Source organism: Pipistrellus kuhlii, unplaced genomic scaffold, assembly GCF_014108245.1.
Source record: "Pipistrellus kuhlii isolate mPipKuh1 unplaced genomic scaffold, mPipKuh1.p scaffold_m20_p_34, whole genome shotgun sequence".
Taxonomy (NCBI): domain Eukaryota; kingdom Metazoa; phylum Chordata; class Mammalia; order Chiroptera; family Vespertilionidae; genus Pipistrellus; species Pipistrellus kuhlii.
In genome coordinates, this window is record NW_023425534.1 from 2,818,429 (window position 1) to 2,830,781 (window position 12,353).

At 60.1% G+C, this 12,353-nt stretch overlaps 1 protein-coding gene across 1 annotated transcript; it reads right to left on the minus strand.

The window, feature by feature from the left end:
• Nucleotides 1-1,229: 1,229 nt before the first annotated feature.
• UTS2 (urotensin 2) lies at nucleotides 1,230-5,933 on the minus strand. Its single transcript, XM_045570494.1, has 5 exons — nucleotides 5,139-5,933; nucleotides 3,650-3,729; nucleotides 2,973-3,201; nucleotides 1,999-2,042; nucleotides 1,230-1,499 (listed from the first exon to the last, which is right to left on the minus strand). Exons 1-5 carry the CDS (start codon nucleotides 5,260-5,262, stop codon nucleotides 1,386-1,388), a joined length of 591 nt encoding a protein of 196 aa, XP_045426450.1. The 5' UTR covers nucleotides 5,263-5,933; the 3' UTR covers nucleotides 1,230-1,385.
• Between the last annotated feature and the right edge of the window lie 6,420 nt (nucleotides 5,934-12,353).

Below are 12,353 nucleotides of genomic sequence, written 5' to 3' on the forward strand. Positions count from 1 at the left end.
TGGGGGTGTCAGCTGTGGGGGTGTGGGGTGTGAGCCCATGATTGGCGTTTCCCAGTCCTTACACGGGAGGCATGGATCTGTCTGAACCCGTGCCCACGTGGTTAATACTAATATCAGTGCCGCGTTTATAAAGTCGGTTACCAAGTTACTCCAGTGACCCCGTCTTCACCCAGTCTGTGTCACTTACCGGTGGCAGCACAACCTCAACATTGAAACAGGACCCGAGCCTGAAACCACAGGACTCCCCAGCCGGGCGCCTTGGTAACCGGCAGCGGGACGGGCAGAGGACGATGCGGAGGGAGAAGGGGCGGGGTGCGCGGGCCGCACCGGAGCGCTCCCGCCAGGCGCCCAGGCGCCGTGTGGTGGGGACAGGCTCGGCGCGGACCCGTCTGTCCGGAGGGCGGCCGTGTGGCCACACGGGAGGTGCAGACCCGTGTCGGTGGAACCCCCTCTCTCCGGGATCGGAAACATGGATGCGGCTCGTGGTCCCAAGTTCTGGTCCGGGAGAGGGTCTTGGTGCCGCTGCAGCGGGAGGCGGCGTTCCCACATGGCCGGCCGCCTGAGCCCGCGGGCCTGTCCTCGGTGAGGACGGAGGCTGGGGCTGTGCTCTGCGCCCTGTGTCTGCGGGATCGGGGCGGCCCGGCTGCCCCTCCCGGTGGGGCCCCGAGGCTGTCAGTTCCTCACCCTCCTGGCTACGTTTCCTTTTCTGTTTCTGTAGGTGAGTCCTGGAACACAGGGTCCTGCACGCCAGGCTGTTTCTCGGCCCCTCCTCTCCCCGCCACAACCAGAAGAAGTCCCACCTCACTTTGTGGTGAGAATCAGATGGGGGTGGTCTGGGCTCATGGGAACTGAGATCAAACCCGGTTCAGTGTCAGCAGATCAGGTTTTCCCAGTTCAGCAGGTGGTCAGCGAGGGGCAGGGCAGAGCGTGTGACCTCCCCACCCCCTGCCTCCCTCCGGGGATTTTCCACGTGGAGATGTGGGTCTTGTAAGTAATAACTTAACTACGTTGTCGTTTTTAAGGGCTGAGAGGACCTGGTAGCTAAGATGGTGTCATTTATTTAAAACGATTTGCAGTTTAACTATTTTAACTATCTTCCTTTTAGGACTTTTCCTTAGCATTTGCTTCCTTTCATTTATGAGCCTTACTTTTACGTTTTCAGGCAATTTTTTTAAAAAGCCGAGGGAAAGGAGAGCTAGAGGTTTTAGAATGTTTATAAATCAATAACCACCGGTGATATTTGCAAAACATAGAGGATTTATTTTCTGAGCGACAGTGGGCAGGGCAGCCGCGGCCTGGCGCTTCCTCTGTGCCGCTTCCAGACAAGGTGTGCGAGGGTGACTCTCGAAGCCGGTGGTTCTGAGTGGACGCGCAGGCGGCTTCCCTCAGACGCAGTATTTCCAGAAGCACTCGGAGCGGGGCCCGCGCTTCCCATGCTGCTCCCTGATTCGGGCCAAAAGGCGATTCAGTACAATGGCAGGGCCTTGTCCAGAGGAAGCCTGGAGCCAAACCAGACAGACAAGCGGACAGGTCATCAGTGAGTGAGAAGGAATCCCCGGCCTCCCTCCCGTGTGCCCGCGTGCAGAGGTCGGCCAGGACGGGAGCGGGCTGGGACGGTGCTCAGCACTGAGGACGGGCTCAGGGGACTGGGGTCCGCAGTCAGGGAGCACTGATCTGGAGCAGGGGTGGGTGATGATCACGTTCAGATTTCTCCTGTAGCATTCAAGGCCCTCCATGCACCGTCCTCATTTCTGACCACTCAGTCACAGTCTCCCTGCTGCCCCCACCACTTCCCCCCTCTCTGCACACCTCCACCTCCATCTGCCCGTCCTTCCTCTTGGATGTCACCCTCAGTGCTTTTCGGAGCTCCATCTGAAGCAGCGTCTCCCCCTCCCCCCGCGGGGACCCCGGTGAGCTGCAGGCTAGGGCGCCTTGGTGCTGGGGGTGGGGTCGGTGTCAGCATCTCTCCCCTATTTAGACCTCACTCACAGCACTCACCGTTCTCCTGTGTCCTCTCGGGTTATACACGTTGGTGCCGGGATCTGGAAGGCAATATTGTGAAACGGTCACCCTCAGATCTGTGGCTCCCGTCTCACGCTGGTCTTACGTAAAACACAGGCGAGAACATTCCTCACGCACATCTCAGTTCTGGCCTTTTCCCCGCCGCAGGGTGCTCGCCTGCCGGCAGGTGAGCCCACACCCTGTTCTCTCACGGGCACTGCATTGTCCCCAGCCACTTAGAGGTCCGTGGTTTATAATAAAAAACATTTGATAACAGACTCCTTTCTGTTAAGCGATGCCCTGGGCACTGAGCAAGGCCTGCGAGGGCGGTCCTGGGGGAGCACACTTTTCACTGTTGCGTGGCCTGCTTTATTGCGGGGCCACTGCATTGTGGGCTCGACAACCCCCCCATGGCTCAGCGGCCTGCCACAGCCTGCGCTGGCTCGTGGTGTCACTGTGCGTGCGTGTGTGCGTGCGTGTGTGCGTGTGTGTAGTGTGTGTATGTGCGTGTGTGCGTGTCGTGCGTGTGTGAGTGTGTGTGTGTGTGTGTGGCTGTGCTGACCATTGGGCTGCCTGTCCTCCCGGGCTCCTCCCCATAACCCTGTGCGGGTGTGGCTGTCGTTCCTGCTTGCTGATGAAGACAGCGGGTGCCCAGACTGTCATCTGCTTCAGATTCAGTGACTGGGAAGCCCGGTTTAAACTGCACTGACTAGAAACCGCACCATGCCCCCTCCCCCAAAAGGAAGGTCTGTGCGGAAGATGCCCGAGTGCCCAGGAGAGCCGGCGGTGCCAGGAGCCGCGGAGGGGGGAGAGGAGGTGGCGGGGGCTCCGTGCCAGGAAGGGCAGCGGGCGATCCGTTTGCTCATTTCAGCAGCTTTGCGTTCAGAGGAGGCTCTGCCTCCTGGGCGATGGGCCCGGAGATGGCTCAGAAGCCGAAACATCAGACCAGCTGCAGCCCCGGTGCCCCTTACCTGCTCTCCTGAGCGCCTCGGCCGCCTCTGCCCCGGGCGTCCCCCGCAGCCCGCGCGGGAGGGACAGGGGCGCGCTGTCCAGCCGGCCCCGCGCCGGCCCGCCGCCCTCGGCCGCTGCACAGAGAGTGATGGTGTTAGCTATGCAGCTCACCTCCAGCAGTGCCTTTCCCGGCTCCCCCTGCTCTCCATTGTCTTGGGGGCAAGGGGTGCCCAGGACAGGGAGCTCATACTAGAGCCGTGGTCGGCAAACCGCAGCTTGCGAGCCACATGCGGCTCTTTGGCCCCTTGAGTGTGGCTCTTCCACAAAATACCACGGCCTGGGCGAGTCTATTTGGAAGAAGTGGCATTAGAAGAAGTTTAAGTTTAAAAGATTTGGCACTCAGCCGAGGCCGGTTTGGCTCAGTGGTAGAGCGTCGGTCTGCGGACTGAGGGGTCCCAGGTTCAATTCCGGCCAAGGGCATGTACCTTGGTTGCGGGCACATCCCCGGTGGGGGGTGTGCAGGAGGCAGCTGGTCGATGTTTCTCTCTCATCGACATTTCTAGCTCTCTCTCTCCCTTCCTCCTCTCTGTTAAATATCAATAATATATATTAAAAAAAAAAAAGATTTGGCACTCAAAAGAAATGTCAATTGCTGTACTGTTGATATCTGGCTCTGCAGACTAATGAGTTTGCCGACCACTGGCCTAGAGACACCACCAAGGCTGAGCCGCCGTTCGTGGGGTTTCATGAGCAGAAGGGCTGCAGCCCAGGTGCCGGCTGCAGGACAGCGGACTGGGAGGCACGGGCCTTGTTCTGACTCAACGCCTGTGACTGCCGCGCCGCCAGCCGCGTGAGCCGGGCAGACTGGGCCCCGGGGGCTAGGAGGTGGCTCTGCTCCTTTCCATAACACGCTGCTGCTGGCTCTCGGAGCTCAGGGGGAGCGGTGGGAGGGGAGAAGAGGCCTGGCTTCCTCAGAGCAGGTTACGGTCTTTATTCAGCGGCGATGGCATCGCGCCTCCCTCAGGCCTTCAGGCGCTCCATGCGGTGGTTATTGGACAAGAGCCAGCTTCCAGATCCTGTGGGAGCCCCTTTCATATCCTGTGTGGTTCAGGGTTCAGGTTCTGGAGAAGGCCGCACACAAATGAAAAGAGACTAGGAAAGCATTAATTTGGGAAATGGGGGGGCCAGGCGGGAGCCCGCCTCTAGGGGAAGGAATACCACTGCTCTGGCCTTGCTAGCCCTTTTATTGAGGTTATGGGATACAGCCATATCCTTTAGGCAGGAAATTCCAGTCACAGACAATCAGCAATAACTTACATACGATTAGCAGGTGGAAGCTGCTTTAACTACCAGTGTCTCAACTAAACAATGAGTGACTAGCTCCGACCGTTCAGAGCCATTAAGGTTGGCCAGGCTTCCGGATTCCCTTTTCACATTTCTCTATCAGTGACAATGATCAGTGTCCGGCAGTTTCCAGTGTCAAGTCCGGTCAACGTAAGGCAGTCAATGTAAGGCGTGTGCATGCTGGGCATGGAGCATAGATGGGGATGGAAGGGCAGGGAAGACGGGGAAGGCGAGTAGAAAGTGCCTGCAGGGGCGGAGACGTGGCCCTGGCAGCCCTCGGCCAGGGTCGCTCTGCTGAGATGGAGACTCGAGGGGTCACGCAGTGCGTGCAGCACCGGCTGACAAGCCCTCCCTGCGGCCTTCACTAAAGACAGTGAGCCAAGCACGAGAAAGGCACCTGAGCCAGTCACAGCGCTGATGTCAGTGAGAGCCTGTGAAGTTCGGCCACGTGGGCGTGTTTATGTCGGGAAGGACCATTTAGGGCCGTGGTCGGCAAACTCATGAGTCCACAGAGCCAAATAGCAACAGTACAACGACTGGAGTCTCTTTTGAGAGCCGGATTTTTTAAACTTAATCTTCTTCTAACGCCACTTCTTCCAAACAGACTCGCCCAGGCCGTGGTATTTTGTGGAAGAGCCACACTCAAGGGGCCAAAGGGCCTCTGGTGACTTGCTGACCACGGATTTAGGGGGAAACAAATGAGAAAAAATATCCAGGCAACAACGCTCACGTAAGATGCCACCTGTTTGGAATTTGAGATACCATCCTCATTTCATTAAAGTTTTTTTAAAATTAAAAAAAAAAAAAAAAGGAAGAGCCGGCTGGCGGCTCTCAGCCCTAACGCAAAGGAGGAAGACGCTTACCTGAGAGCCGCAGGGCCGCGGCCCCAGAGTGCGGGGCAGGGAGGGCGAGGAACGGCGGCAGGCATGCCAGGAGAAGCAGGCAGCAGGCGGCCAGCTGGCACATGGCGGACACTGACGGCTCTTCCTTCAGCTTCCTCTCCGAGCTCTGCTCCTCCTCAGGCTGCGATCAGCGAAGATGTGCATATATATATATGATCCTATGACCTCCTCCCCTCCCCTCCAGAAAAAAGGCAAATACATTGATTGGCTGCGGAGGCTCAAAGGCAATCGCTTTGCATTGATGTAATTCTTCAAGGTGATAACTCACCGGCAGTACGTCAGCTGTCTTGTGCTTAATGTACAGCTCGGACGTTCTATAAAGAGCAGTTGCGTGTGTGGATCTGGCAGACGGAGCGACCTGGAGCCATCCATCATGGTGTCCGGGTCAGGAGAGCTGGCGGCCGGGCCAGGTGGGATGGATGAGTCCCAGCACACGGCGCCGATGTCACAAGGCGTGTCGTTCTTTCAGTCCCGTGAGCCGGACGACGGGCTGCCGCTGTGTGGGGACCGTGTGGCCACAGAGGGACAATGTGGAGTAAGACTTAAACCCGGTTATTTACAACCGTGAAGACGCCTCAGACACACGGCCACCACTCAGGCTCAGGCAGGGTTGCACAAACATGTGGCCTCCGGGAAAGCTGCCAGCACGGCCCTGGCTGGTGTGGCTCAGTGGATAGAGCGTCGGCCTGAGGACTGAAGGGTCCTGGGTTTGATTCTGGTCAGGGCACATGTGCAAGTTGCCGGCTCGATCCCCAATGGGGGGCGTGCAGGAGGCAGCCAATCAATGATTCTCATCATTGATGTTTCTATCTCTCTTTCCCTTCCTCTCTGAAACCAATAAAAAAAATTTTAAAAAAACAACTGCCAGCACATGGGTCTTCAGAGAACGGCAGTAACTTTCCTTACCGCTGGGGTCACGCAGGGAGGAGTGAAGAACATGCCTGAAACCTTGCTGGTCGGTATTTCCAGAACTTCCCTGCTGTGTGCCACCGCCCGGCCTGGTGCAAGCCCAGATTGGGGCAGCTGCCGCCTCCAGGCTGCCCTCCAGGCTGCCTTCTGCTCCACCAGTCTCCACTCTGCACAGCAGGCACAGGCTCTTAGCACATAAATCGGATCATATCTGGCTTTTCCCCTCAAAGCCCTACACTGACCTGGACGTAAAGTTAAAACTGCGGAATTACCAGGGGAAAAAGAACACACAGCCTCCGGTAGGCAAATACTTAGGACATCAACCATGTTAAAAACAAACCAACCAAAACCGGTAAATCTGACTTCGTCAACATGAGAAACGTGCTCTTTGAGAGTGTTAGGAAAAGGAAAAGATTGCCACTGCTGTGAGAAATACTCATGAAGCACAGGCCCGACCGCGAGGCCGTCTCCTGGATACGGGGTTAGAAGCGCCCCCAGCTCAGGCCGCGGGCCCAGGAGGAGAGTGAGCGCAGGGCTGAAGGGCTGCTTCCCCAGAGAAGGTCTGCAGGAGCCGTTGAGAACGCAAACCACACCCGCAGCGGAGAGGGAGGACCGTGGGGTCAGATGGCAGCACAGGTCCTGGCAGCATGGACAGGCACCGTGTGGGTGCCACCTGGAGACTGAGGGGAGTGGGTGCTGGAGAGAAGGGGGAGAGGGAGTGGAGTCGGCGAACACACGACTCTTAGGAGCCTCGAGAGGAGGGAGCAGGGCGGGCAGCCAGCGAGGAGGGTCCAGGGTCAGGGGAGAAGGTTAAGGAGGTAACCACTGATGGCTTTCTTTTTTTCTGTTTTTTGTTTGTTTGTTTTTCATATATTTTTATTGATTTCAGAGAAGAAGGGAGAGAGAGAGATAGAAACATCAGTAATGAGAGAGAATCACGGATCAGCTGCCTCCTGTATGTCCCCCACTGAGGGTCGAGCCTGCATCCCGGGCCTGTGCCCTTGACCGGGAATGGAACTGTGACCTCCTGGTTCATAGGTCAATGCTCAGCCACTGGGCCCCGCCACGTGGCATCCCCACGGTGACCGAGGCGGCAGAGCCCGGTGCTGGTGCCCGGCCCGGCTCGTCCAGTCGGGCTGCTGCGGGGTCCCGGGCCCCAGACGCAGCCAGGGGCGGCGTGCCCGGGGGGCTGTGCCCACCGCTCCTGGCCGGTTCCGTGTGGGAAAAACATGCAGCCCCGACACTGTGCACGTGTCCTCTCGGAGGCGGCAGCCAGGTTTGAACGCCAAGGTGCCCTGGGTGCCTGCCGCCAGGGCCGTGGTTTGTAACGAAAGATCTTTCGTTCTGGAAAAGCCCTTCCAGGGTCCAGGGTCAGGGGAGAAGGTTAAGGATCCTGTGGTTTGTGTTTTTTTAATATATATTTTTATTGATTTCAGAGAAGGGAGAGAGAGAGATAGAAACATCGGTGATGAGAGAGAATCACGGATCAGCTGCCTCCTGTACATCCCCCACTGAGGGTCGAGCCTGCATCCCGGCCTGGGCCCTTGGCTGGTTAAGGATCAATCAGCCTCGCCCAGGCGCCCGGCTGCTCAGCACGGCCGCCAGGGCTGCTAGGCTGTTTGTGTTGCTGCCTGACACCCCCCATGCCCCGGGCGTTGCTGGAAGACGGGGTAAGGGGGTGCTGATCCCTTTTGGGGAGCCCTGGCTGCTCGGGGTCCCTGCGCTGCAGGGATGCCAGGAGGACCGCCTGTGGAATTGTGTGTCCAGCACCGCCTCCCTGAACGGGGTGATCACATGAGAAAATGGCCACACTCCTGCCCTAACCGGTTTGGCTCAGTGGATAGAGCGTCGGCCTGCAGACTGAAAGGTCCCAGGTTCCATTCCGGTCAAGGGCGTGTACCTTGGTTGCAGGCACATCCCCAGTAGGGGGTGTGCGGGAGGCAGCTGATGGATGTTTCTGACTCTCTGTCCCTCTCTCTTCCTCCCTGTAAAAAATCGATAAAATATACATTTTTAAAAAGAAGAAGATGGCTGCATTCCTGTGCTGGAGCGTGCTCAGTGGCCTGGAGCGTTCGCCTCGGAACGGCCTCGTCTCCGCGTCACTTCCCAGCAGCGGAGGGTGAGCTGCCAGAGGGACGCTGGCACGTGATGTCATTGCAGCGGATGCGTCAGGCGCCCGGCGGCTGAGTAATTCCTGCCCGATTGATGGATCTGATTCATCGATCACACGGGGAGTGACTCAGTGTCCCCAGCGGCCCGGCTCCCGCCGGCAGGTCAGTCATGCTCCGGTCTCAGAGGAGGCGCGGGGGCCGGGGAGGGGGATTGATTGTGACCGAGCTGGTGTGGTGCTGAGAGGAAGTGCAGGCCCCAGCACGTGTGTGCCGGGCGGACCTGTGTGAATCCCCACGTCCCGCCTGGTTCGGGGGGGGGGGGTAGGGGGGGGTCCGGGCTCCGGAAGAGGGGCCGCACGCCAGTGAGAGAGACGGGACGAGAAAGAACAATTTGGAAATATTGGGGGACCAGGCGGGAGCCCAACTCAAGAGGACACCCCTGTAGCCCTCAGGCAGGCAATCTCCAGTAGCAGGCAGACATATCAGCAAGGGTTTGCAGGACTGTCCGGTGGGGAAGTTGCTTCAGCGACCAGACTAAACAGTGGATGTACAGCGCTGGCCTCTGCCAGGGCTCAGGGTCCACCAGCCTTCCGGCTCCCCATCCACCCCTCCTGCTCATGAAGGCAGTGGGCGGCTTCCCACAGACTGAGCGGCCGGCCGGGTGGGCAGCGGTGGTTCGATGGAGGATGTTTCTCCCGCCCCGTCCTCGATCACGTGTGTGGGGGCCAGGCGCCTCCTCCCTGCTGAGCCCGCCCGCCTCCCGGGGCCTCGGAGCCCGTGGGGGAAACACGCCCGTCCCTGCGCCATCAGGAAGCCTGGACGAGGGTCCCCTGGAAGCCGTTCCCACGTCCGGACGGACTTCTCCCGAAACGCTCTCCTCCGCTTTCGAAAAACAGAGCGTTGTTTCTGTTTAAATAATTTACTTTGTGTGACCTCTTTTTTTTTTTTTTTAATCCTCACCCGAGGATGTTTTTCCATTGGCTTTTAGGGAGAGTGGAAGAGAGAGGGCAGGACAGAGAGAAACACTGATGTGAGAGAAACACATCGCTTGCTTGCCTCCTGCACGTGCTCTGATCAGGACTCAGGCCGGGGAGAAGCCTGCAACTGAGGTCCGTGCCCTTGACCGGAATCAGACCCAGGGACCTTTAGGTCCCCAGGCCAACGCTCTGTCCACTGAGCCACACCGGCCAGGGCTGTGTCGCCTCTTTGTCGTCCCTGTCTTTCCACAAAACCACCCAGAATGCCCCTGTAGCCAGGCCCCCAGGTCTTTCCCTCCTTCCCTAACCCAGCTCGTCCCCTGTGCTCTGGCCGCCGTGGCCATGAACCCGAGGCCCCACAGCGCCCCCTGCAGGTGGTTCCTTTGCCGGAACTCAGGGCAGCATGACTCCACTGCCAGTTTATTGAAGGACGTGGTAAAGCACACAGGGACAGCCGGCTGCGGGGGCTCAGGGTGAGGGGTGGGAGGGTCCCCAGCTCAGGAGCTCCGGCCGTGGAGTTGGGGTGCGTCACTCGGCCTGTGGACATGCTCCCCAGCCTGGCAGCCCCGAACCCCCATGGTCGGGATCCTGTGGAGGCTTCCTGGTGATCAATCACACTCCCCTCCTCCCCAGCCCCTCGCCCTCTCCTGGGGCCGGAAATGCCACCGTTCTCAGCTTGGCTGGTCTTCCTGGCACCGCCCCCACTCCCCAGGTCCACCCAGAGCCCCTTCTCCGAACACAGGATGCTCCTGGCACCCAGGAAGGGACAGGCTGCCGGTTCTGTGTCAGGGAGCGGAGTCCCAGACGGAGGACTGGAACTGGTGCTCCCTGGCCAGGACGGGCGGGCACAGCAGACTACTCAGTGCCCCCCGAGGAACAGCACGGGACGGAATTAAAACGGTGACACCTCCCATCGGGTGAAGAACCGAACAGCCCGCCCCGGGCCTGGCCCCTCGCTGGCGGTCACGTTGGAGGTGAAGGTCAGCGTGTACACCTGCTGTGGCCCTGGCTTCCCGCTTGCTGTCTGCAGCCAGGCAGTCTGTTCTCCATCCGGGCACTGCCCCGGGCGCCCTCAGCGGCCGGCCGCCTGCCCAGTCCCCCCGGCTCTGCCCAGTCCCCCCGGCTCTGCCCTGTCCCCCCGGCTCTGCCCAGTCCCCCCGGCTCTGCCCTGTCCCCCCGGCTCTGCCCTGTCCCCACGGCTCTGCCCTGTCCCCCCAGCTCTGCCCTGTCCCCCCGGCTCTGCCCAGTCCCCCCTGCTCTGCCTCACGCCCCTGCCCCGCCCCACACCCCACACCCTCGGTGCATCACCGGTGAGCCAGGCTCCCCTCAGCCGGTTCCTTCAGTGCCAAGGTCGCAGCGAGCGGCATTTCCCCAAGCCCCTCCTGTCCGTCCCTCCACGTGCAGTCTGCTCCGAGGTCCTGGCGTCGGCAGGACCCAGCGCAAGGAGATCCTCCGGCCACATCATCGAAGGCATGATGTCCAGGACGAAGGAGGTGAATGAGCGGGCTCCCACTTCCCCAGCCCGCCTGAGGTCGGGCCTAACTCTGACACCGATGGCGTCCAGACGATGGCTGTGCGGGGACACGGCCGCTCCGGTGAGGGCGGGGGTCTATGGGCACGCATTTCCTTCCTTCCGGTGAGGTCCGCCTCGTCAGGAGGCTCCTGAGTTACTGGGGAATCGTGTCCCTAACGAGGTGCCTCCGATTCCATTATCTCATCTGGAGTCATGTTGGCCCTGGGGAGGGTAGCTCCATGGCCTCAGACATCTTCCTCTTCCCATTGGAGGAGAGGCAGGGTCCCCACCCGGGGGAGAAGGAGGGGGGTCCCCATCTGGGGGAGAGGCAGGGGGGTCCCCATCCTGGGGGGAGGGAGGGGGTCCCCATCTGGGGGAGAGGGAGGGGGTCCCCATCCGGGGGGGAGGCAGGGGGTCCCCATCCGGGGGAGAGGCAGGGGTCCCCATCGGGGGAGAGGGAGGGGGTCCCCATCCGGGGGAGAGGCAGGGGGTCCCCATCCGGGGGAGAGGGAGGGGGTCCCCATCGGGGGAGAGGGAGGGGGTCCCCATCCGGGGGGGAGGCAGGGGGCCCCCATCCGGGGGAGAGGGAGGGGGTCTCCATCCTGGGGGGAGGCAGGGGGCCCCCATCCGGGGGGGAGGCAGGGGGTCCGGATCTCTGGGTTCCTTTCTCACCACCACTTTCTCCCTTGATCCCAAACCAGGTGTCTGGACTGAGGGTACCTACTGCCCTCTCGTGGTGGAGGGTGTGTATGGACGGACCTAAAAGTTCCTCCTGGAACCTCACACGTGGAGGTCACAGAGAGAGTGCCCCACACGCGTTGTTACGCTGATATTTGAGTGTCAGCAGTAAACGGAACCTCCGTCTCTGCCCTGACCACTTTAAAACATAATTTATTTTTCAAAACCCTGGCACGTTATCCCTAACAGACCAGGTGTCCTCAGCACCACGTGTAAGGGCAGCTGAGGGGCACCTTCACCACGCTGTGAGCAGTGACTCCCACCCCCACCCCCACCCCCACCCCCACCTTCTCCTCTACCCCCTCCCCCACTCCACCCCCTCCTCCACCTCCTGTCCGCTCTCCATCTGGCAGATGGAAGCTGTCCCCGTTAGACGCCGAGCCCCATCGCCCGCTCCCGCCCTGGAGCCCCGTCTGCTCTCTGTCTGCACAGAGGTGATGGCCCCAGCGCCCCCTGACCCTCGGGTGCATTCTTGATCCCTCCAGCCACTCACTCACTCATTGTGGGGGGCGGGGGGGGGGTACTGACACTTGCCCATTACAGCGGAGAATCAGGCCTCTCCCAGCGGCTGGCAGACCACAGACAATGGACAGTTATACACTGCGTGTCATAACCTCAATTTGGAGAATTCTCCCCAGGACACTGTGCTCCAGGGGGTGGGAAACCCTCTTCAGGGAGCTGGAACAGGGTATTAAGGCCGCCTTTCCAGTAAGTCCGTGGTCAGTCCTGGCCGGTGTGCTCAGCCCTCGGACTGAGGGGTCTCGGGTTTGATTCTCGGTCAAGGCCATGTGCCTCGGCTGCAGGTTCAATCGTTGGCCTGGGTTGGGCACATGCGGGAGGCAACCAGTGGGTCTGTCTCTTCCTCATCGATGTTTCTGTCTCACTCTCCCTCCGCCCCTTCCTTTCA